This window comes from Budorcas taxicolor, chromosome X, assembly GCF_023091745.1.
Source record: "Budorcas taxicolor isolate Tak-1 chromosome X, Takin1.1, whole genome shotgun sequence".
Lineage (NCBI taxonomy): Eukaryota > Metazoa > Chordata > Mammalia > Artiodactyla > Bovidae > Budorcas > Budorcas taxicolor.
The window spans coordinates 9,896,968-9,921,011 of record NC_068935.1 but is presented as its reverse complement, the minus strand read 5'-3'; the positions used below and the strand labels follow the sequence as shown (position 1 = coordinate 9,921,011).

The 24,044-nt window shown below is 44.5% G+C and overlaps 1 protein-coding gene across 1 annotated transcript; it reads right to left on the bottom strand.

Moving 5' to 3' along the window:
* Nucleotides 1-2,747: 2,747 nt before the first annotated feature.
* On the bottom strand, nt 2,748-15,059 carry LOC128070114 (nuclear RNA export factor 2-like). Its single transcript, XM_052663412.1, has 20 exons — nt 14,908-15,059; nt 14,314-14,464; nt 13,357-13,440; nt 13,141-13,245; nt 12,947-13,027; nt 12,738-12,807; nt 12,502-12,590; nt 12,275-12,382; nt 11,983-12,092; nt 9,378-9,414; nt 8,934-9,002; nt 8,793-8,848; nt 8,538-8,645; nt 8,278-8,336; nt 8,059-8,174; nt 7,887-7,929; nt 7,221-7,293; nt 6,498-6,680; nt 2,926-2,986; nt 2,748-2,792 (listed from the first exon to the last, which is right to left on the bottom strand). The coding sequence occupies exons 1-20, from the start codon at nt 14,946-14,948 to the stop codon at nt 2,748-2,750; spliced, it is 1,689 nt and encodes a 562-aa protein (XP_052519372.1). The 5' UTR covers nt 14,949-15,059.
* Nucleotides 15,060-24,044: the final 8,985 nt, after the last annotated feature.

The window sequence follows — 24,044 nt, the reverse complement described above, 5'->3', positions numbered from 1 at the left end:
TGGGGAAACAATGGATACAGTGACATACTTCATTTTTGGGGGCTCCAAAATCACTGCAGATGTTGATTGCAGCCAAGAAATTAAAAGATGCTTGCTCCTTGGAAGAAAAGTTAATGACCAACGTAGACAGCTTATTAAAAAGCAGAGACAATTGCTTCTCGGCCTTTTGGCTAAGATCAAGTGTAAAAAGCAGAGACATTATTTTGCCAACAAAGGTCCATCTAGTCAAAGCTATGGTTTTTCCAGCAGTCATGTTTGGATGTGAGAGTTGGACTATAAAGGAAGCTGAGCACCAAAGAATTGATGCTTTTGAACTGTGGTGTTGGAGAAGACTCTTTAGAGTCCCATGGACTGCAAGGAGATCCAACCAGTCCATCCTAAAGGAGATGAGTCCTGAATATCCATTGGAAGGACTGATGCTGAAGCTGAAACTCCAATTCTTTGACCACCTGATGCAAAGAACTGCCTCATTTGAAAAGACCCTGATGCTGGGAAAGATTGAAGGCGGGAAGAGAAGGGGACAACAGAGGATGAGATGGTTGGATGGCATCACCAACTCAATGGACATGGTTTGGGTGGACTCCAGGAAGTTGGTGATGGACAGGGAGGCCTGGTGTGCTGCAGTTTATGGGGTTCCAAAGAGTCGGACATGACTGAGTGACTGAACTGAATGAACTGAAGAGCGATTAAAGAGCCCCTTGATGAGGGTGAATGAGGACAGTGAAAAAGCTGACTTAAAACTCAACATTTAAAAAACTAAGATCATGGCCTCTGGTCCCATGTCTTCATGGCAAATAGAAGGAGGAAAAGTGGAAGCAGTGACAGATTTTATTTTCCTGGGCTCCAAAATCACTGCAGATGGTGACTGCAGCCATGAAATTAAAAGACACTTGCTCCTTGGAAGGAAAGCTACGGCAAGCCTAGATTGTGTATTAAAAAGCAGAGACATCACTTTGACGACAAAGGTCTGTATAGTCAAAGTTATGGTTTTTCCTGTAGTCGTGTAGGAATGAATGTGAGAGTTGGACCATAAAGAAGGCTGAGCGCCGAAGAATTGATGTTTTTGAATTGCGGTGTTGGAGAAGACTCTTGAGAGTCCCTTGGACAGCAAGGAGATCAAACAAGTCGATCCTAAAGGAAATCAACCCTGAATATTCATTGGAAGGACTGATGCTCCAGTACTTTGGCCACATAATGTGAAGTACCAACTCATTAGAAAAGACCCCTGATGCTGGGAAAGAATGACAGCAGGAGAAGAGGGTGACAGGGGACGAAATGGTTAGATAGGATCACCCACTCAATGGACATGAATCTGAGCAAACTCTTGGAGACAGTGAAGGAAGGGAAGCCTGGTGCGTTGCAGTCCATGGGGCTGCAAAGAGTTGGACACAACTTAGCAACTGAACAGCAAAATTCCTAATTTAATGGCAATCATCCCCTTAGTTCATATTTTTAAAGAGTTCACAAGCCAATATATGGATCCTTCATGTACATAAAGAACTGAAAAGTTACATGTGGTAGAAAATAACTTATGCAATACCCCACAATGGAGGCATAATTTGTAAACTGGTGGTACCACATCTGTGTCGTCATGTAGCTTAAAATGGGATACTGCTATTATTCTCATTTCAAAAATCATGCCTGCTTGTTGTCTGAAGGGTAGACATTACTGAAGTGCAGAAAAGAAGTTGTGTCCCTTTCAACTCTTGCTTGCAATTCTGTACTGCTAATTGTGTCAGTGAGAAAGGTCACACAGACTTGACTATAATGTGAGATTTCACGTTATTTGTTTGGAAGTGAAATGAAATGGCTCAACCCCCTCAAGCACCCGATGTCCGCTCTCTGAGAGATGCATGCGTAGACAGGCTGAGTCTCTCCTACTCTAAGTGAGATCCCTCCTACAATGCACCTTCAGAAAAGGGGAGAGGGCTGTACAGGGGATGAATGGGAATCCCTATGGAAGCATGGTGAGAGGTGTGAAAAGGCCCATTTCTCACTCGTGCATGCATGCTCACATCACTTCAGTTGGGTCCGACTCTGTGTGACCCTTTGAACTGTAGCCTACCAGGTTCCTCTGTCCATAGGATTCTCCAGGGAAGAATACTGGAGTGGGTTGCCATGCCTTCCTCCAAGATTTCTCATTCATCTGTATGAAAATCTTGAAACTGTTCATAATACGGTCTTTGGAAGTAATTAGGAATAAGAAGTAAAACATGTGTGTCCCCTTCCTCTTTCCTTCTTTCCACTGCCCTTACTAGCCAGTCGGCATCCCTTGCAAAGCCTCTGTTGTTCCAGGTCACATGCCTGCTTCTGAGAATCTCTAGGAAGAGCATCTGGGTCACCCTACCTCCAAAAACCAGTGCCTGGAAGCATATCATGTCTCCTCTCATCATAATTTATTGACATCAAGCCTGATGTATCTGCCAGGGACTACCAAGGGGAATGTGGGTCAGGGAGGAGGGCAAGACTTTTCAGGCCTGGACCCATTGGCTCATGATTGGGGCAGGGAAGAGTAATGTGGGACACATAACATGTAACCTGTAACATCACTCTTTATTATGAAAACAAACACAGCAGTAATGAGTGAGGGAAATATGCAGAATGACTGATCTTCAGGATATGTTAACTGGCCTATAATGTAACTTTGGCTTCTTGGTCAGTCTCCAACCCCAGTCACGGGCGTGGCCTGAGGCTACAGAGAAAAAGACGATGTGGATGAAGCCAAAGACAACATCCAAGGGCTCCTTTTAGGGGATTTCTTTGAAGGCTTCCTCTGGGATCTTGCCCTCGGTCTGGAGGGAAAGAGTTGGGATGTTAAAAAGCCAGTCCCCAAGTTCCATTCCCAGGCCACCAGCCTCCACTTTCTTGGCCTCATCAAAGGCCCAGAAATGTTTATCTTTAATCTACTTGATTCCCAGGCCTCACCTTGAACATACAGAAGACTTGACCAGCTCTGGTGTAGTTCCATTCATTGTCCTGAAGGCACCTGTGGTGGGAGAAGAACAGGTGCTCTCCATTAGTACCACAGGACAGACACGCTGACATTGCAGTGCCACCACTAAACCCATGCCACTTTCTTGCTGGGACACATGGACCAGTGTGAACACTCTGTGTAATGATGAAGAAAGACCAGTGAAAACCAAATCGTCTGTCACTAGCATTCATGCCCACCAGAGTTCAAAACAGAAAAACAGAGCTGTGCAAAAGAACAAGCGAATTCAACATATACTGATCAAGATATTCAAGAAAATGACAAAGGAAAAATCATAAAGTACTAGTTTCCAACTGTTTTTTATATAATCACACATCATTTTAAAGTATACAAGTCAGTGCTTTTTATTAGTCAAAAGATTGTGCACCTATAACATCTATCTAATTCCAGAATCATTTTAACACCTCAAAAAGAAACTCCTTAACCATTAATGATCCCTCTCTATTCCTCCCCTTCCCCTGGAAACCACTAATATGCTTTTGGTCCCTGCGGATTTGCCAATTATGGGCATTTCCTACAATATCTGACTTCTTGTGACTGGCTTCTTTCACTTAGCATCATGTTTTCAAGGTTCATCCCTGTCATGACATGTATCAGAACTGTATTCTTTTTTATGACTGAATAACACTCTCTTATATGGATGCACCCATTTTATTCATCCATTCATCAGTTGTTTCCATGTTTTGGCTATTACGAATAATGCTATTCCTGAATAAATTTTAGAGTGAACATATGCTTTCATTTCTCCTGGTAGATACTTAGGAGTGGGATTACCGGGTAATATGGTAACTCCATTTTAACATTTTGAGGAACTTCCAAATGTTTTCCCGAAGTGAGTGTTCCATATACCTCTAATATATGAGCATTCTAACTTCTCCACACCTTCACCTATGCTTATCTTTTGTTTCATTGATTAAAGCCATCTTAGTGGATGCGAAGTGAGTGGTTATTTTGATTTGTATTTTCCTAATGATTAATGATGTTGAGCATGTTTTCATGTGCTTGTCGGTCATTTGTATACCATATTTAGAGAAATGTCTATTCAAATCCTTTCTCCATTTTTAAATTGGTATTTATGTTTTGATTGTTGACTTGTAAAATCCTTCAATATTCTAGACAGTGGCGCTTATCAGATATGAGATTTGCAAATATTTTCTCCCATTTTGTGGGTGGTATGTTCACTTTCTTGATAGTGTCCTTTGATGCACAAAAGTTTTTATTTTTGATGAAGTGCAATTTATTTGTTTCTTTGGCTGCTTGTGTTTTTGGTGTCACATATAAGAAACTGGTATCTGATTCAAGATCATGAAGATATACACCTATGTTTTCTTCTAAGTGCTTTTTACAATTTTTATTGGAGTATAATTGACTTACAATGTTATGTTAGTTTCAGGTATATAACAAAGTGAGTTTATATATATATATATATTCTTTTTCAGATTATTTTCCCACATAGGTTATTACAGAACATTGAGTAGAGTTCCCTGTGTTATACAGTCAGTCTTTATTAGTTATCTATTTTATATATAGCAGTGTGTAGATATTAATCCCAATCTCCTAATTTATCATTTCTCCCCACACTTTCCCTTTGGTAACCATAAATTTATTTCAAGATGTGTCTATTTCTGTTTTGTAAATAAGTTCATTTGTATTATTTTTATTAGATTTCACATGTAAGTGATATCATATGATATTTGTCTTTCTCTGTCTGATTTACTTTACTTACCCAACCAAAAAATGGGAAGAAGATCTAAATAGACGTTTCCCCAAAGATTATATACAGAAAGCCAAAAAACACATGAAAAGATGCTCAACATCACTATTAGAGAAATGCAAATCAGAATGACAGTGAGGTATACCTCATGCCAGCCAGAATGGCTAGCATTAAAAAATCTATGAACAATAAATGCTAGAGAGGATGTGGGGAAAAGGGAACCCTCCTACACTGTTGGTGGAAATGTAAACTGGTACAACCAATATGGACAACAGTACAGCCTTCCCTTGTGGCTCAGCTGGTAAAGAATCTGCCTGTAATGCAGGAGACCTAGGTTCAATCCCTGGGTTGGGAAGATCCTCTGGAGAAGGGGAAGGCTACTCACTCCAGTATTCTGGCCTAGAGAATTCCATAGACTGTATAGTCCATGGGGTCGCAAGGAGTTGGACATGACTGAGTGACCTTCAGTTTCACTTTTCACGAAGGTTCCTTTGAAAACTAAATATAGAACTATCATATGATTCAGCAATCCTGTTCTTGGGCATATATCCAGGGAAAAACCATAATTCAAAGAGATACACATATCCCAACGTTCATAGCAGCACTATTCACATTAGACAAGCCATGGAAGCAGCATAAATGTCCATTGTCAGAGAAATGAGTAAAGAAGATATGGTACATGTATACAATGGAATGTTACTCAGTCATAAAAAAGAACGAAATAATACCATTTGCAGCCACATGGATGGACCTAGAGATTATCATACTAAGTGAAAGTCAGCAAGAGTTTTTACATTTGTTGATTTTATATTAGGTCTTTGATCCATTTTGAGTCAATATTTGTATATGGTCTGTGATAGGGGACACAATTCTTTTTTTTTGGCATGTGAATACTCATGTGTCCCAGCACCATCTGTCAAAGAGACTATTTTTTTTCCTCCATTAATTAATTTGGCACCCACTAAAAATTAATCAGCTACAAATGTCAGGGTTTATATCAGGACTCTCAATTCTATTGCACTGATCTATCAAATGTCAGTGCCATGCAGCCTTGATTATACTATCTTTGCAGTAAGTTTAGAAATTGTGACGTCCAGGACTTGTGAGTCCTCAACATTATCCCCTTTCAATATTGTTTTGACTATTCTGAGTCCATGCACTTCCATGTGAAAATTGAGGATCATTTAATCAATTTCTGGAAAGGAGCCAACAGGGATTTTTGCTATGGTATAGACTCTGTAGATCACTTTGAATAGCACAACAATCTTAACAATATTAAGTCTTTCAACATGAACACAGAATATCCTTCTGTGTTTTTTTTTTAGATTTTCTTTCATTTACTCCAACAATGTTTTGAAGATTTTAAGGTAGTTTTTTTACTTCTTTAGTTACGTTTTGCTCTAAGTATTTATTATTTCTGATACTACTATAAATCAAATTGTTTTCTTTATTTCAATTCAGGATTTTTTCATTTTTAGTGCATAGAAATATAAATGATTTTTGTATACTGACCTTATATCCTGAAATTTTACTGAACTTGTTTATGTATTCTTATAGTTTCTTAGTGAATTTCTTAGCATTTTCCATATAAAATATCATGTCATATGAGCATGTACTGTTTTAAAAATGCTTTACATATATTATCATAAAATTTGTTTACCTTTTTCACAAGCTTACTTTTTGCAAGCAAAATATCCAAATACTTATTTTTCCAAATTGCCTCTGTGTTCCCATTATTAATTCCATCATTCTCGCAGCTCGCCCTTATCTTCATGCACACACAATACTCACTTCTGAGACCACTGACAGTTCATCCCAGACTGAGTGGAGAAGGCTTGTACCATTTGCTGCTGCTCCTCGGATAAAGTGGCCACAGAGCTGGTGGACGGTGTGGGCACTGGGATGGAGAATGCACTCTGGGTGTTTTTAGGGCTAGCTTCCATCACAAACAGCTCGTCATTCACTATACAAAGACTGGAGGAAAAATGCACATTTAGACAACTGATGGATGGACAACCAGCACCCCCAATCCGACTGCTGCCAACGCCACTCAGCCACCAGATTCCTTCCATCCCCCTCCTGTGTCTGTCCCCAGGCTCCTTGACTGGTTCCTCTGCCCCCTGTACAGAGCCCACCTTCAGAGAGATTGTCTACCAGCTTCGCTCAGTGGATAGGCTGATCCCCAACCCAGGGACAACTTCACATCTACCCTGAACAGCAGCCCAGTGCACTACAGTACAGGAGTGTACAGTCTGGTCCCCATTTTCAGAAGACACTGAGTCATGGAGAGGTCAAGTGACTTGACCAAGGTCACACAGAGAGTGTTGAGTCAGGGAGAGAACCCATGTGCTGATTCCAGAGTCCATGCTCTTCCTAACCACTAGGCTAGACTGCTCCTTGGGGCTCCCTGCTGGCTTTCCACAATACTGAGTCAGCCTAAGGTCTGCACCACCACATGTCCAGCACCCCAAAACCACGCTGGATGGGTCATTCTGCCCACAACATGGCTCTCACCTTGAAGAGCTGGCAGGGGTAATGATGAAGGTCCGGGTGAAAGCACGCACACAGTCCTGAGACCCTCCTTCCACTTTAACAACAAACAACAAACAATAGCTCTTAGAGCCCCACATGTTTACAGGCTCTCATGCTGGACCCCACTCATGCTGAGGGGACAGCTGTTCACTTGGGGAGCCAGGGTGTTGGGAATGGGGAGGGCAACTGTAGGAGCTGTCTGCTCCCAGTGACATGTCCCCACGGCAACCACTTCACAAGTTCATGGGAAGCGTTTTTCATAGCTGCCGAAGAGGTGGATATTATGACCCCATTTTACAAATGAGGAAAGTGTAAGGTTAAGTAATGGCCCAAGTTCTCAGTGTAAGGATCTGAGATGGGAGCCACCAAACTCCACAGCCTATGTCCGTAATGCCCAGGGCAGGAAGGCAGATATGGACGCAGTTCAGATCTGGGTTGTCTGTGGGAAGACTGAGGGCTGGAAGACACAGAGGGGAAGGGAGGGGAAGGGAGGGAAAGAACAGGGAGGGAAGGGAAGGGAAGGGAAGGGGAGTGAAGGGGAGGGGAGTCGAGGGGAGGGGAGAGAAGCTGGAAGGGCTCTTGAGGGGGGAGCCTAGCCAGAGGAGGGAGCAGTGGGGCATCTGGGGGAAGAGGGCTACACACACTTACCTTCCTTGAACACCCCATTGACAGAGAAGCAGAGCAGCGTAGCCTGAAAAGGAAGAGCCCAGGTAATGTCACCCCGTCAACCTCTTCCGCACCTGTGGCTTCCTGCCTGACCATCCCCCTACAGGCTCCCCCCATCACCGCCACCCCACCAAGGGAAGAAACAAACACTCACTGTCTGGAACCACATGTCCACCAGGAAGGAGCTGAGGTCATGCTGAGTTTGGGGCAACACACAGAGGGCACGCACAATGTCACTATTTGTGTGCTTCAACTGCTGGACACGCAGGTCTGTACAGGAGGGGAAGAAAGCAAAAGTCAGGGTTGCCACGCCCTGGACCCTATGACTGGCTCCCTCACCACCCTTCCCACCCAGCCTTCCCACCACACTCACTGGGGTCCTTGACCTTCTTCATATTCCTGCTGTTCTTGACGTACGCACATAAGCTGCTTCTAGGAGACAGAGGAACAATGGGTGGTGGTCCAGCCAGCAGGGATGTTAGCAAGAACTGGCTTGTGTCAGTTCTTGAAGAAGAACTGAAGAACTTGAAGAAAGTAAGTGTGTGTAGCCCTCTTCCCCCAGATGCCCCACTGCTCCCTCCTCTGCTGGGGAACCACACAGCCTGAGGGACGAGTTCGGGCGGTGATACTCACAGGGCCAGATCCTCAGAGTGGAATGGAATGGTCAGGGAGAAGCAGGCCTTGTGGTGGTAAGCACTGAGGAGACCAGATCGGTTTCCAGAGTCATAGATCAAGTAATATCTGTGGAACAGCAATGAGGACAGGCTGTCAGTGATCCGAACCCCAGAGGAGACTTGAAAGTCTCTGCGAGGAGACCTGCAGTTTGGTGGCCTGACCCAGTCTCAGCCCTCTCTATTCCTCATGGTCCCAAGCCCAAGTGAACTTAACTGCTTCAGGAATTGAAGGATCATATTCTTCGGTGTGTCAGATTCTTTACAGGTTTCCTGGAATCAAAAGGCCTTTGAGACTATGCAGTGGATAAACCGTCACCTGCAATAGCCCCAAATATTGTTTGACCCTCTTCCTCACCTTGCTGGGCTTCGTTGCACAGGGAGTGTGACTGGCAATGGCAACTGGTGAAGGTAACTCCTGGCCATCCTGGAGAATGGAAGAGGCAGTCAGGAGTGGAGACTGGGGGGTGACCCCGGATAATCAGGGAAAAGGAGGATCCCAGGACGCAGGGGATGGGAGGTAAGTTGCAAAAGGGTCCTAGAAAGTCCATAGGCAAGCTTACAGTGGGTGTCTTCATCATGATGTCTTAGAGGTCTCTAGCATTATATGCAACTTTTATGTGTCTGTGTATGTGTTTATGGATATTTTCCAGTGAGCATATCCATGTCATTTTTCGGACTCCATATCCCCTTAAGTGGTCAAGGGTCTGATGCCAACACATAATCTAGCCAAGACCCAAAGGGCTTGAGTGTAGGAGGTCTGAAATGTTAGTAAGATACAATGATTTACATAGGAACTTACCAGGCGCAGTAACTTTGGGAAACATTCTATGATGGCACTGTCCAAAACCAAAAATAGAGAAGAGGTGATTGATAGTTCAAGGTTGTAACGCCTAATTTGAGTTAAAACATTAACACGATAAACAGAGATCGGGGTGTTCTTGCCCATTCAGCAGCCCCTTGTACCCACCTCAACTTCTGATTTTGAGGATTTTGGGTTGACTTCCCTGTTGAGCACTGAGTATCTCTCATCTGATTGAAAGGCACCATCTCCTCATCTCTCTGAGTACCTTAAGTTTAATATTCCTTCCTCCTCTCCTTCTCCCTCTCCTTTCCCCTGAGTAGCTCCCACCTAGACTGTCCTGACTCCCTTCTGTGCCTCAAGGATGACCACTTCAAATCCAGTCTGCAGGCCTTCCTCTCCCCGCTGCCTTCCTTCCTCCAGGGCCCAGTGAAGGCTGTGGAGAGAAGAGGGAATGGGAGGATGGGAGCCTGGGGCTTTGCTACCTCACTGGGCATCCAGCACTCTGCCAAGTCAGGTCACACCTCAGGGATGGCCCAGGAGGCTGTGGCAGGGAGGTGAGTGAGGTGGCGCTCAGGAGGGAGAGAGAGGCATGAAGACAGAAGGAGAGTGGAGGGAGGAGGGGAGAAACAAGGGCTCAGAGACAAGGGAGAGAGAGAAAGCAAAGGGAAGGGAAGGAGGCTCTACCGTGGTGGGGGTCGGGGGAGAAGAGAGAAGAAACAGGAAGCAGAGCCCCTGCTACAGCCCTTCCCTTCCCCTGCCCCGGAACAGCCCAGGCCCCCAGGTAGGAATGGCAACTCTGCACATGTTGGGCTGGGGCCCACTGGATGCTTCTTGAAGCTCTGACACCTGTGTGAGCTCAGTAGACCTGGGCATGGGAAACGGAGTAGCCGTGGGGGTAGATCTTAAAGGGCCAGGTCCCAGTTCAGTGTGGGGCTGCCGGTCTTTGGCCCGCCCTTATGATCACCACTTTCTATCCCAATGGCCCCTGCGCCTGTCTGAGTTGGATCTTTCTCTGAGGAATCACACGTGTCTCAGGCTACCGAGGGTTCCTCTGGAGGACAGGCAGGATGATGTGACGTGTGCAGGGAGGGAGAGGCGGTGTCCCCCGAGGGGACTGTCCTGCAGTCTCCTCTAACTCCTCTGCCCCCCGCCTTCCTCTCCTGCCTCAGGAAGCTCTCTGCACACTGGCAGTGGCCAACTTCTGGCCCCTTGACTCAAGGAACCCTGCTTTTTCCTAAGAAGGATCCAGCCCCTGGCTTTGGGCCAGGGGAACGGATGTCATGATAGCAGCCACCCAGGACCTCAGCCCCCAGCACTGGGCAGGAAAACCCCTGTGTAAACATGGAAGAGGAGGGGAACCCTTTTGGAGGTAGGGGGAGAAGGACCCTCTCTGAATGGAGGAGGGAAGCCCCGTCTCAGCATGGAGAAGGAAGGCCCGTCTCAGCATGAGGCCCGGACCTGGAAGACCCTTCTCAGTCCAGGGCCCAGCAGTAGGGTCAAGTCTGGTCACTCCTGGTCTCGGTGAGGGAGAGGAGCCCTGATTCCTGAACCATGCTCTTGGGAGGCCCTGGTGGAGAATGCTAGGGGCAGGGAACCAGAAGCAGACTTCTGAGACCTGAAGAGGTAAGCAGGTCAGAGGAAGGAAATTCCTCACAGGTAAGGGCCACATTAACCTCAGATATGCAGATGATACCACCCTTATGGCAGAAAGTGAAGAAGAACTAAAGAGTATCTTGATGGAAGTGAAAGAGGGGAGTCAAAAAATTGGCTTAAAGCTCAACATTCAGAAAACTAAAATAATGGCATCCGGTCCCATCACTTCATGGCAAATAGATGGGGAAACAGGGGCAGACTTTATTTTGGGGGGCTCCAAAATCGCCGCAGATGGTGACTGCAGCCATGAAATAAAAAGACGCTTACTCCTTGAAAGAAAAGTTATGACCAACCTTGACAGCATATTAAAAAGCAGAGGCATTATTTTGCCAACAAAGGTCCATCTAGTCAAGGCTATGGTTTTTCCAGTGGTCATGTATGGATGTGAGAGTTGGACTGTGAAGAAAGCTGAGCACCAAAGAATTGATGCTTTTGAACTGTGATGTTGGAGAAGACTCTTGAGTATCCCTTAGACTGCAAGGAGATCCAACCAGTCCATCCTAAAGGAGATGAGTCCTGAATATTCATTGGAAGGACTGATGCTGAAGCTGAAACTCCAATGCTTTGGCCACCTGATGTGAAGAGCTGACTCATTGCAAAAGACCCTGATGCTGGGAAAGATTGAAGGCAAGAGGAGAAGGGGACGACAGAGGATGGGATGATTAGATGGCATCACCAACTCAATGGGCATGAGTTTGAGTAAACTCTGGGAGTTGGTGATGGTCAGGGGGGCCTGGCGTGCTGCAGTCCATGGGGTTGCAAAGAGTCGGACATGAACGAGCGACTGAACTGAAATGAACTGAAGGAAGACAGAAAAGAGAAGGCAGAGCCTATGATCCTCCCAGGAGACCGGGGCTGCCACCTTTGGCAAAGAGGTACTGTCAGTAATAGTTTAGGCCCCCATGGGTGAAGGTCACCATGAAGGGTGACAGGATGGTCCCACACAGACCTTAAGTAGGTGGACTGGTCTGGAAAGCTGTCACACAGTGGGTTCCCTTGCAGCCACAGCTCTTCAAGCTTCAGCCCCTTCATCTTGTTCAACTCCCACATAGAGTTCAGCTGAGAAATATGGAGAGGAAGTTGGAAAAGGAATCCCAGGGCAAGAGAAACAACCAGGCCCCTGCAGCCCAGCCTCCACCCCTCACCCCTCAGGTGCCCTCATCTGCCTCCTGTCATCACTCTGATGACCACAACAGGCCCCCTACTCTCATCCCAACTTTGATCTGACTCCCTCTGCTCACCTCATTTTTGGAGAGGTCCAGGATCTTGACTGTGGGGACCATGTGCACAATGTCAGACAGGCCGTCCAGGTGGTACAGTTTATTGCAGCTCAGGTTCAAGGACAATAGCTTTGGGTGAAGAGGAGTTAGAGTGAAGGTTCCTATCCTGGATCTTGGAGACAAATCTGTCCTCCACCCCGTCTCTTCCACCTCCTACCATAATATCAGAGCTGGGCCTTCAGCCTCACCTCAGGGAAGTTCTTCCTGATGATCTGCAGGGCAGCAGCCATGCAGTTTCTTCGATTCAGAATCATCTCAATATCATGGCCCACCAAGTCTTCAGGAAGGAGAGGGGAGGGAATCAGAACAGCAAGTGGGGTCTAGGCCCACAATCAGCCCCTCACCACATTACCATCCCCAAGTCTCCCTCTAGGAAGAACCCCTCTGCCCGCACCCTCCCTCAAATTACTACTGTCAGCCATACTTGGGTCAAAGCGGAGCTTCTGGAGGTCAAGAGATTGCTGGGAGACATCAAATCGTTTGCTAAAGGCCAGCTGCAGACAGAGAGAGGGAGAGAGCCACTCTTGAGACTATGGTGGTGGCAGGGAAACCGGGGGTGAGAGGGATGGGGGGCTGGGGGAAGAAGAGACAGTGGTGAGTGTTGGCATACAGCATGCCTTGAGTTGGCATTACCTTTAGCTTCTCCATTTTTTCTGGTCCCAACTTATTACGCACAGAGTAGGGAACAGCAGAGGGGTTGACAAAGATAGGTATCTACAGGAAGAAGAGGTGGGGTAAGCAGCAACTCTAGTTCCAAAGACGACGACTAGCCCCAGGCCCGTCCTCCTGTCCCAGGATGCATTATAGGCAATGTTGTGGACACACACCTTTTGGTTCTTCTCATCATAGATCTTGTAGCTGACATCCATCAAGGCAGAGGCAGTGCTAGCTTTCTGGACAAAGAATCGAGCCCCATTTTTCACATAGTGGAACTACAGGGATTCAATGCAACAGCAATAGTATCAGGGGCCAACAGACCCTGCTATACCAGATCGTTCCCCCTTCCCTGTGCCCACCCATCTGGCTTCAGCATCCTCTCTTACATCCACTGGAGTAAAGTAGACACTGCAAAGGCTCTGGATTGAGTTCATTAGCCATATCTTGTCATACTTTATCCCATGAGGAATCTAAGGATGAAAAGAGGGGTTGGGACAGAGGACAGATGAGAGGGAATTTAGCCTGGAGAACAAACTTTTTCCTGTTCTTTTCCAGTCTTCTACTGAGCTTGAAAGGGCACCTAAAGAAGGGACCACAGGTATGATTTCTTATGTTTGTGCATAATATGGATTTCTAAAATACTCCTCTCCAGTCAAAGCTCTGCTAAGCTGCTAAGTCACTTCAGTCGTGTCCAACTCTGTGCGACCCCATAGACGGCAGCCCACCAGGCTCCCCCATCCCTGGGATTCTCCAGGCAAGAACACTGGAGTGGGTTGCCATTTCCTTCTCTAATGCATAAAAATGAAAGCGAAGTCACTCAGTCATGCCCGACTCTCAGCGACCCCATGGACTGCAGCCCACCAGGCTCCTCCATCCATGGGATTTTCCAGGCAAGAGTACTAGAGTGGGGTGCCATTGCCTTCTCCGATCAAAGCTCTTTGCCAATTAATCAAGGTGTTAGAGATGATCTTTCTTTAATAAAGTTCCACCTAGTGCAGATACTGCTTGCCCCTCAGACAAGGTCTCCAGAGACTCGGCCCCGCCATATCCTACACTCAGCTAGCCAAACTGAGACCTCTAGTGCAGAGCTGCTCCATATCCTAGTCAGTAGTTCATGTCTTTGCCTTGAGATAGTCTCCAACGTTCTCCTTACAGTCGATCTGTTCCCTTTATATTGCTTCTCTGAATTTGCCCTTAGATGAACAAGACTGTTAACTAAGCAATAAAATGGTCAGGTTACAAACTGTCCCCAGCAAAACAAACTAGCATCTCAACATGAGACCAACATAACTCCTCCTGACTTTTCTTTCCTTCGCATTCCATACTTTTTTCAGGATACTCACTGTGACCTTAAACCAGCTCCCTTGGGCATCATCTTGTGGGTTCTCCCTCATTTCTCTCATCACAGGTTTTCCATTTCCCCACACAGTAACATGGATATTGCCTTCTCTGTGCCATCTCACTCTCCTGTTGCTTTGGAAGGAATAGGGAGAGCTGACATGGAGAGAAGAAGGGTGAGTGGTCATAAGTGCTAAGAAAGTCTTCTGTACACACTCATCTTTTTGACATCAGCACTACAGTTTGGATCACTGTTGTTTAGTCACTAAATTGTGTCTGACTCTTAGCAACCCCATGGACTGTAGCCCACCAAGGCTCCTCTGTTCATGGGATTTCCCAGGGAAGAATAACGGAATGGGTTGCCATTTCCTTCCCCAGGGGATCTTCCTGACCCAGTGATTGAACCCTCGTCTCCTGCATTGGCAGGTGGATTCTTTACCACTGATCACCAGGGAAAACTCCACAATTAGGGTTGCACAACCATTATTCCACTTCTAGCATACTTCAGTTTTATAGTGAGAGAGCGAAAAGAAGTCCACAGGGAGAGCTGCACTGTCCCAGGGGCTGCTGTGTGCAAACCCTGCTGCCCGGTCACTTACTGTCTTTCTTTAGGGCCCTCACGGACATTCCTCATCACCATACTTCCATCATCATCACAGTGGTGTGAAGGCTGAGTCTCATATCCATCATCTTCATAACGAGGGCTCCTCTTGTCAAAATGATCTTGGAAAGAACTCCAACCTTCATTTCTTCCTTCAGGTGAACTATCATCACCTCTGTATTCTGAAAAGTGGAACAAAAGTACAAGTTTGAACACACATCAGTGCCCCACTCACCATGTACAATGTCTTAGGCTAACAGGCAAGCAAAATGCCAACCTGGCCTAAGGGTTCAACCCCACACACCCCAAAAGGAAACTCTTCTGCCAGTTCAGACGCATACTTAGTCCCGCAGTCCTGTCTGACTCTTTACGACCTAGTAGCCCACCAGGCTCCTCTGTCCATGGGATTTCTCAGGTAAGAATACTGGAACGGATGCCATTTCCTCCTCCAGCGGATCTTCCTGACCCAGAGATCAAACCTGAGTCTCCTGCATTGCAGGCAGTTTCTTTATCTGCTGAGCCCTCAAGGAAGCATTATCTGAGAAATGGCACTATCATGGGAGAAATTGAGGAGAAGCAGGATGAGGAAGAGGAGAGGTTTGGAATGCAGGTGTTTGGAATACAGAATAGTTATACTTTCATGTCCATGCTTTACTTGTATAAAAAAGTTAGGTCAGAGTTTTACCAGGTTCTTGGGGAGAAGCAATATTACTATTGACTCATTACATAACATAATAGAAACAATTATTGATAATTAGATCCACCTGTCTTCTCTCTGATTATTAAACTACATCACTCTGGACAATTCACCCAACTTCTCCTGATCTCAAATTACTTATAATAATACGTAAAAGTCAAGGATTAAAGCTAAACACCACCTCAATCAAGATATAAAGCATATACCACACTCCAAATTGTTCCCAGTTAATCTTTTCCTCTCCCAGCTCCATATAAACCTTTATCTGCTCACAGTTTCTGTATAGTAGTTTTGCTTGCCAGAGATCCTAGAAGTAGAATTTCTTGTAAATGGAATCATACATACTGTATACCTTTCCATCTGGCTTTTTAAATACAGCATAATGTTTATGAAATCCAGTTATGTTCTTGCCTTTTTCATTGCTGTGTAATATCCCACTGTATGGGTTGTAGCTCTCAACCTTGTTTACACAGTAGAGGTACTTGGGGAGATTGAGAATATAACCAGCACCAAGCTATACTCAAAATAATTAAAGGCATCCACATTTTCTAAATTCTCCATGTGATTGCAGTGTACAACCACAGTTGAAAGTCACTGTGTTAAAAGTATCAGCTTTGGGTTTATGGTCTTTCCTAGTGGCTCAGACTGTAAAGAATCTGCATACAATGCAGAGACACAGGTTCAATCCTTGGGTCAAGAATATCCCCTGGAGAAGGCACTGGCAACCCATTCCAGTATGCTTGCCTGGAAAATTCCATGGACAGAGGAGTCTGGTGGGCTACAGTTCATGAGGTCACAAAGAGTTGGACACAACATGTTTGCCAGAGATCCTAGAAATGTATGCCGCCTCATTTTGCTAGCTTTTCACTCTGTTGTTTTAGGGACCTGGTGATTCCATTAGCTTATATCAGAGATTGAGAAACTATAACCCATGGGCCAAACCTGATCTTTGGCCTGTTCTTCTAGGGCCTGCAAGCTAAGAATGGTTTTTACATATTTGAATGGTTAAAAAAGTAATAATTCTTGACATGCAAAAATTAATTGAAATCCACACGTCAATGTCCACATACAAGGTTTTATTGGAACATAGTCATACTTGTCTCTGGAGGCTTCCACCCTACAACAGCAGAGTTAAGTAGTTACAAAACAGATAAAATGGTCCACAAAGCCTCAAATATTTGTGATCTGGCCCTTTCCAGGAAAAGTTTGCTGAGCTCTGGCTCAGAGTGAGTGTCTTTAAAGCAAATGCACAATAACTGTGGTAAATGGCTGACGATCCCTTTGGCTAAACCTGGGAAGAAGATTTACTATAGTTCCTTGTGACTTCACTGTAGGGTCCTTCCTCAGTAGTTCACTCATTCATTGTGTTCTGGGTAAATGTGAGAATGGAGTAAGGGATTACCATTCACCAACAGCTCAAATCACTAGACCTAGAGCTTGATTTACTTATTTTTATGTTCTTCTATATCTTATTATAAATAAATATTTATTCAAATTTTATTTATTTATACATGGATCAAATGCAACTTAAGGGTATGTTGAGATATTTCAAGATCCAAGGGATCTATTGATCACTTAGCTACATTTAGAGACTGAAAGTGAAAGTTGCTCAGTCATGTCTGACTCTATGTGACCCCATGGGTATAGTCCATGGAATTCTCTAGGCCAGAATACTGGAGTTGGTAGCCTTTCGCTTCTCTAGGGGGTCTTTCCAACCCAGGGATCGAACCCAGGTCTCCTGCATTGTGGGCACATTCTTTACCACCTGAGCCACAAGGGAAGTCCAAGAATACTGGAGTGGGTAGCCTATCCCTTCTCCAGCGGATCTTCCCAAACCAAGAATTGAACTGGGGTCTCCTGCATTGTAGGCGGATTCTTTACCAACTGAGCTATCTGGAGGTCAAACCAATGTGACTCCCCTTCCAGTCTTGCTGTTTATCAGATGAACTGCGCTCACCTTGAGGCAGGCAGTTAAGTGCTCCTCCTGGGCCTACAATTCCAGGACCCCATCATACCCGCTGAAATGAGGGTAACCATGTCAATGGCAGAGTCTCCCATCTCATCTGTGTCAAGTCAGCCACTTCAGAATACTTCAAAGATGAAGATGCCCCCCTCACTAATATGTTTCTCAATGCTATGGGGAAAGGATTGACCTCTGAGTTCCAAATAGCAGGTGCTTGGCCCACTGACACATTGACTTCAAAGGTCTTTCAATTCAAGTGATTGCAGGTGATAACTCTTGAACCTGAGTCCCTCTAAAACCAAGTTCACTTGCCAAGTTTATGACTAACTTCTCTATCCAAAACTTCATTCCCTCTCTCGTCCCACTCATGATCTCCTCAGGACTGAGGAGTATACAAGAAAAGGGGGGGTTGAAACTGAATAGAAACCTGCAGGGCCCTCCTAAGCACAAAAGCCCCTCTGTCTTCCCTGTTTCTTGTTTGTAGAAAAAGGCTTTGGGTCCCTCAGTCTTCCCTGAGTTCCAAAGAACAGACTCAAGCAGTTACTAATTAGGGAGGTGAGGGAATGCAGAAACAAAGGGAAAGCAGTCAAGAAACAATAGTGCAGGTCAATCCCAAGATGGCAGAATAGGACGGGGAGACCACTTTCTCCCCCACAAATACATCAAAAGATAACCTGCATGTGGAGCAACTTCCACACAACAACTTCTAAATGCTGGTGGAGGACCCCAGGTACCCAGAAAGGCAAACTAATCTCTTTGAAATGAGTCTTGATGTTAGTCTAAAAGGAGGACAAAAACCCTGAGGCAGAGGGCTCACTTTCAGAACTTTGGACAATCATAGAACTCCTAAGCCCAGGGAACATTAATAGATAAAAGCCCACCCAAAAGCCTTCATATCTACACTGAAACCAAGCTCCACCCAAGAGCCAGCAAGTTCCAGTGCAAGACACCCCATGCTAATCCTCCAGCAAAATAGGAACACAATCTTGAACATTAAAAACAGGGTGCCTGAAGTCATACCAAATCCAGAGACATCCCAAAACTCATTACTAGACACTGCATTACCCTCCAGAGAGATGAGAGCCAGCTCTATCCACCAGAACACAGACACAAGTCCCCCCAATCAAGAAACCCTCACAAGGCAGTGATTTAACCCCACTCACAGGGAACAGACTTCACAGTCACAGAGGAACTATGGCCCTCCAGCCTGCAGAAAGGAGACACCAAACACAGCAAACTAAACAAAATGAAAAGGCAAAGAAATATCCAGCAGGTGAAGGAATATGATAAGAACCTACCAAACCAAACCAAAGAGGAGGAGATAGGGAGTCTACCTGAAAAAGAATTCAGAATGATAGTAAAGATGATGCAAAATCTTGAAAACAAAATAGAGTTATGGATATATAGATTAGAGACACAGGTTGAGAAAATGCAAGAAATGTTTAAGAAGGAACTAGAAGAAATAAATAGTCAATTAGTAGTGAACAATGCAATATGTGAGATTAAAAACACTCTGGAGTGAACCAACAGTAGATGACCTGAGGCAGAAGAGAGGATAAGTGAGCTAGAAGATAGAATGGTGGAAATAAATGAAGCAGAGTGGAAAAAAGAATAAAAAGAAAGGAGGAAGCCTCAGAGATTTCTGGGACAATGTTAAATGCTCCAACATTTGAACATAGGTGTCCCAGAAGAAGGAAACAAAAGGAAAGGGCATGAGAAAATATTTGAGGAGATAAAAGTTGAAAACGTCCCTAAAATGGGGAAGGAAATATCCACCCAAGTCCAAGAAGCCCAGAGAGTCCTATACAGGATAAACTCAAGGTGAAACACACCAAGATACATATTAATCAAATTAACAAAAACTAAACACAAAGAACAAATATTAAAAGCAGCAAGGGAAAACAAACAAATAACATACAAGAGGATCCCTACAACAGCTGATCTTTCAAAAGTAACTCTTCAGGCCAGAAGGGAATGGCAGGATATACTTAAAGTGATGAAAGGGAAAAACCTACAACCAAGATTACTCTACCCAATAAGGATCTCATTAAGATTTGAAGGAGAAAGCAAGCTTTACAGACAAGCAAAAGCTGAGAGAATTCACCACCACCAAGCCAGCTCTTCTCCTTGGAAGAAAAGCTCTGACAAACCTAGACAGTGTATTAAAAAGCAGAGACATTACTTTGCCAACAAAGGTCCATATAGTCAAAGCTATGGATTTTCCAGTAGTCATATATAGATGTGAGAGCTGGACCATAAAGAAGGCTGAGTGCCTAAGAAATGATGCTTTTGAACTGTGGTGTTGGAGAAGGCTCTTGAGAGTCCCGTGGACTGCAAGGAGATCAAACCAGTTGATATTGGAATATATTGGAAATAAAAACAAAAAATAAATAAATGGGACCTAATTAAAATTAAAAGCTTCTGTACAACAAAGGAAACTATAAGCAAGGTGAAAAGACAGCCTTCAGAATGGGAGAAAATAATAGCAAATGAAGCAACTGACAAAGAATTAATCTCAAAAATATACAAGCAACTCCTGCAGCTCAATTCCAGGAAAATAAATGGCCCAATGAAAAAGTGGGCCAAAGAACTAAACAGACATTTCTCCAAAGAAGACATACAGATGGCTAACAAACACATGAAAAGATGCTCAGCATCACTCACTATCAGAGAAATGCAAATCAAAACCACAATGAGGTACCACTTCACACCAGTCAGAATGGCTGCTATCCAAAAGTCTACAAGCAATAAATGCTGGAGAGGGTGTGGAGAAATGGGAACCCTCTTACACTGTTGGTGGGACTACAAACTAGTACAGCCACTAAGGAGAAGAGTGTGGAGATTCCTTAAAAACCTGGAAATAGAACTGCCATATGACCCAGCAATCCCACTGCTGGGCATACACACACAGAATTGAAAGAGACACATGTACCCCAATGTTCATCGCAGCAGTGTTTACAATAGCCAGGACATGGAAGCAACCTAGATGTCCATCAGCAGATGAATGGATAAGAAAGCTGTGGTACATAAACACAATGGAGTATTACTCAGCCATTAAAAAGAATACATTTGAGTCAGTCCAATAAGGTGGATGAAACTGGAGCCTATTATACAGAGTGAAGGAAGCCAGAAAGAAAAACACCAATACAGTATACTAACGCATATATATGGAATTTAGAAAGATGGTAACGATAACCCAATAATGTGAGACAGCAAAAGAGACACAGATGTATAGAACAGTCTCTTGGATTCTGTGGGAGAGGGCAAGGGAGGAATGATATGGGAGAATGGCATTGAAATATGTAAATTATCATATGTGAAATGAATCGCCAGTCTAGGTTTGATGCATTATACAGGGTGCTCTGAGCTGGTGCACTGGGATGACCCCCCCCCCCCCAAATGGCAGTTCTAATTATTAAATAATAACTAATTAGTTTTGAAAAAGTGTGGAAATTGATATAAAATGTGAGACAGTTCATCTGCTCATCCTTACAAGTAAGTTGTATCATCTTCTCCAGAGTGGGGCATTTTATTTTGCTTATAAGATTTCCTAATGACTAGCACTTACACACTTATTTCTTGCCATCATGATATCAGAAACATAAATCGAGGTTATATATAAAAAATGAAAAAAATGGAAAGGCTAAGTAAAAGAATGACTAATGAAATAAGGTAATGAGTAAGCAGGAAGTAGTTTCTTAATGAGAATAAATTATAACTATCAGTAAACATACATTGTTCTTAGTAAACAAAGGTACAAGGCATTAATATGTTAGAAGAGATTTAGTTTGAACAGGTTCTCCCAAAATGTTTTCTGAGGAACACTGGTACTTCAAATGGTCTGTGGGAAAATGTTCCATTCTCATAGAAATTGAGGAAATTAACTGCTACAGACTGAATATTTATGTTCCAACCTAATCTCCAAGGTGACAGTATTTGGAGGTAGAGTCTTTGAAAGGTGATTAGGTCATGAGAGAGGTTCCCTCATGAATGGGATTTGTGCCCTTATAAAGAACCCAGAGAGCTCCCTTGCCCTTCCTGCCCTGTGAAAATACAGCATGAAGACAGCCCTTTATGAAGCAGGTAGCAGATCTCACCAGACACTGAACCTGCTGATGTCTTGATTTTGGACTTCACAAATTCCAGAACTGTGAAAATAAATTTCTGTTGTGTATAAGCCACCCAGTCCACAGTGTTCTACTATAGCAGCCTGAACAAACTAAGTCACTACCCCTTTCTCTGATATTCAAGTTGCATACTAGCATGCTTTATCTTTAAAGTAAGACATTATAGAAATCCTTTTACCTTCATTTTTGTGTATCCCATTGTTCTTTGTTGGATGAGTATTTTTTGGTTTTCTCTCAGACATAGTGTTTTGTAGAACAAATCTTAAAGCGCTGAAATGAGAGAAAAACTGCTATTATATAATAAAAATACCACCCCTATAAACATCTCTCAAACAATATTTAAATCCCTCACAAATGTAAACACAATTTCTTATTTGCTGAATTTTACTCCTTAATTACCATCTATGTGATTTTTATGAAATGCATCACTTATAATTTTACTTAATATGTTTTTCTTAAATAAATTCACTATTTTTTCCACATGAAGGAATGGGGTAGTTTTCAAGAAGTCGAATAAGCAATGGTGAGGAGAATCAGAAGCTAGCAGTGTCTGGTTAGACTAAGCCATTTAGAGATTCCAAGCAGAAAAAGACTATGGCATCCCATCCCCCATGAGAACATGCTAAGTTGCTTCAGTTGTGTCTGACTCTTCAAGACCCTACAGATTGACAGAAACCTGCCAGGCTCCTCCATCCCCCCCCCACACTTTGAAAAACTACCGATTGGGAAAGCAAATACAAAAAACAAATTCTGAATCTTCATGTAACGGCTAGTTTCACACTTTTATTGAAAAAAAAATATCAAATTCTTAAAAAATAATCTCTCGATATACAGAACCAATTAAGAGACAGAAATTAAGATCAGATCTGAAATTATCTATATAAATTGGCATCTAGGAGTTCTCAGGTATTGATAAAAATGTGGTTAGAGGAGCGCAACAGATGCCATCACGTGGCAGAAAGTGAATACCGAGTGGAGATAAGCAAAAGATACGGCTTTAATATGGGGGTGCTGCTGCTGCTTCTGCTAAGTCACTTAATATGGGGGTAGGGAAGGGAAAAGAGAAGCAGGGGAGTCAACCCAGTTTCCCAAGCCTGAGAAGTCCCTCAGGTTTGAGAAAAGTCCCTGTCTTTTCCCAAGGTACACTGAGAGAAGTCCGTCAACCCCTGTCTCCGTGCCGCCTGCTGTTCCACTGGTTCTAAGCAAACCTGGTACTGGTGGGCGTCCATCCTACCCGACTAAAACCTCCCGCAGCTGAATATAAAAGTTAGTGGAATCTGAGCCAGAATCTCCTTAAAGTTTCCCGAGTCAGGACACTTACCTTAATTCTAAAGGTTTTCCTCACGGAGTGGTCTGACTTCTCAGAAAACTAAGCTGACCTACCAAGAGCCATTCAGGAGGCTCTCCAACCGTTTAAACGGTGCCCCCGTTCTCGTGCGAACATAGAGCGTCACATGACCACGAGATTCACGTAATGTGAGCGTGTCCCCATGCCACCGGCGCGCGGGTGCCACCGTGAGGCGCGCGGGCGCCACCGTGGGGCGCGCGGGCGCCACCGTGAGGCACGCGGGCGCCACCGTGAGGCGCGCGGGCGCCATCGTGGGGCGGGCGGGCCCAGGACTTCCGGGGTTTGACGGGCATGGACCACGTAATAAAAAGATCCAAGTCACCTCAGGGTTCAGGAGCATTCAATCCTCATATAACTGAAAACTGACCATCAAGTGCCCACAGCATGTCACATGGACCATAGACTGAATATACAGGCCCAAGAGCCACTGGATAGGTGCAGTTGTTCATATGACCGCAAGCAGTTTGCTTGCCATGTGATGGTAGGAGCCATGTCACTGTTGATGCAGGGATCTTGATTTACAAGATAGTGACGGTTAAGCCTCTTATGTGACCAAGGGGGACCATAGCATCCATATGATTCTAAGAAGCAAGTCATCTTTGTGACTTGGAGGGCTGAGGTTTCCACATGTTACTAGCTAGTATGCGCCACGTGACAGGATGAACCCACATGATGTGCAAGGCTTAGGAGTCCGCTGTACTTTAGTTAGTTCAGTCGCTCAGTCGTGTGCGACTCTTTGCGACCCCATGAATCGCAGCACGCCAGGCCTCCCTGTCCATCACCATCTCCCGGAGTTCACTCAGACTCACGTCCATCGAGTCTGTGATGCCATCCAGCCATCTCATCCTCAGTCGTCCGCTGTACTTTAGTGATTTGAAAAGCTGGACCTCTGACATGATCATAATGGCAATCGGTCCAGAGAGACTATGTGAACTCAGGATTTAAGATCTCGTGATGCTAACATGATCTGCGGGTCTGGGCCTGCCACGCATCTGTAGTA

What these genes read in the sequence shown, in the direction of transcription:
- LOC128070114 (XM_052663412.1), bottom strand. Translation starts at nt 14,948, where the DNA reads ATGGTGATGAGGAATGTCCGTGAGGGCCCTAAAGAAAGACA. An exon ending in GAAGCTCCGCTTTGACCCAA is followed by an intron (nt 12,591 to 12,737) that starts GTATGGCTGACA and finishes TCCTTCCTGAAG; the next exon opens with ACTTGGTGGGCCATGATATT. An exon ending in CAATGGGGTGTTCAAGGAAG is followed by an intron (nt 7,294 to 7,886) that starts GTAAGTGTGTGT and finishes TTGTTGTTAAAG; the next exon opens with TGGAAGGAGGGTCTCAGGAC.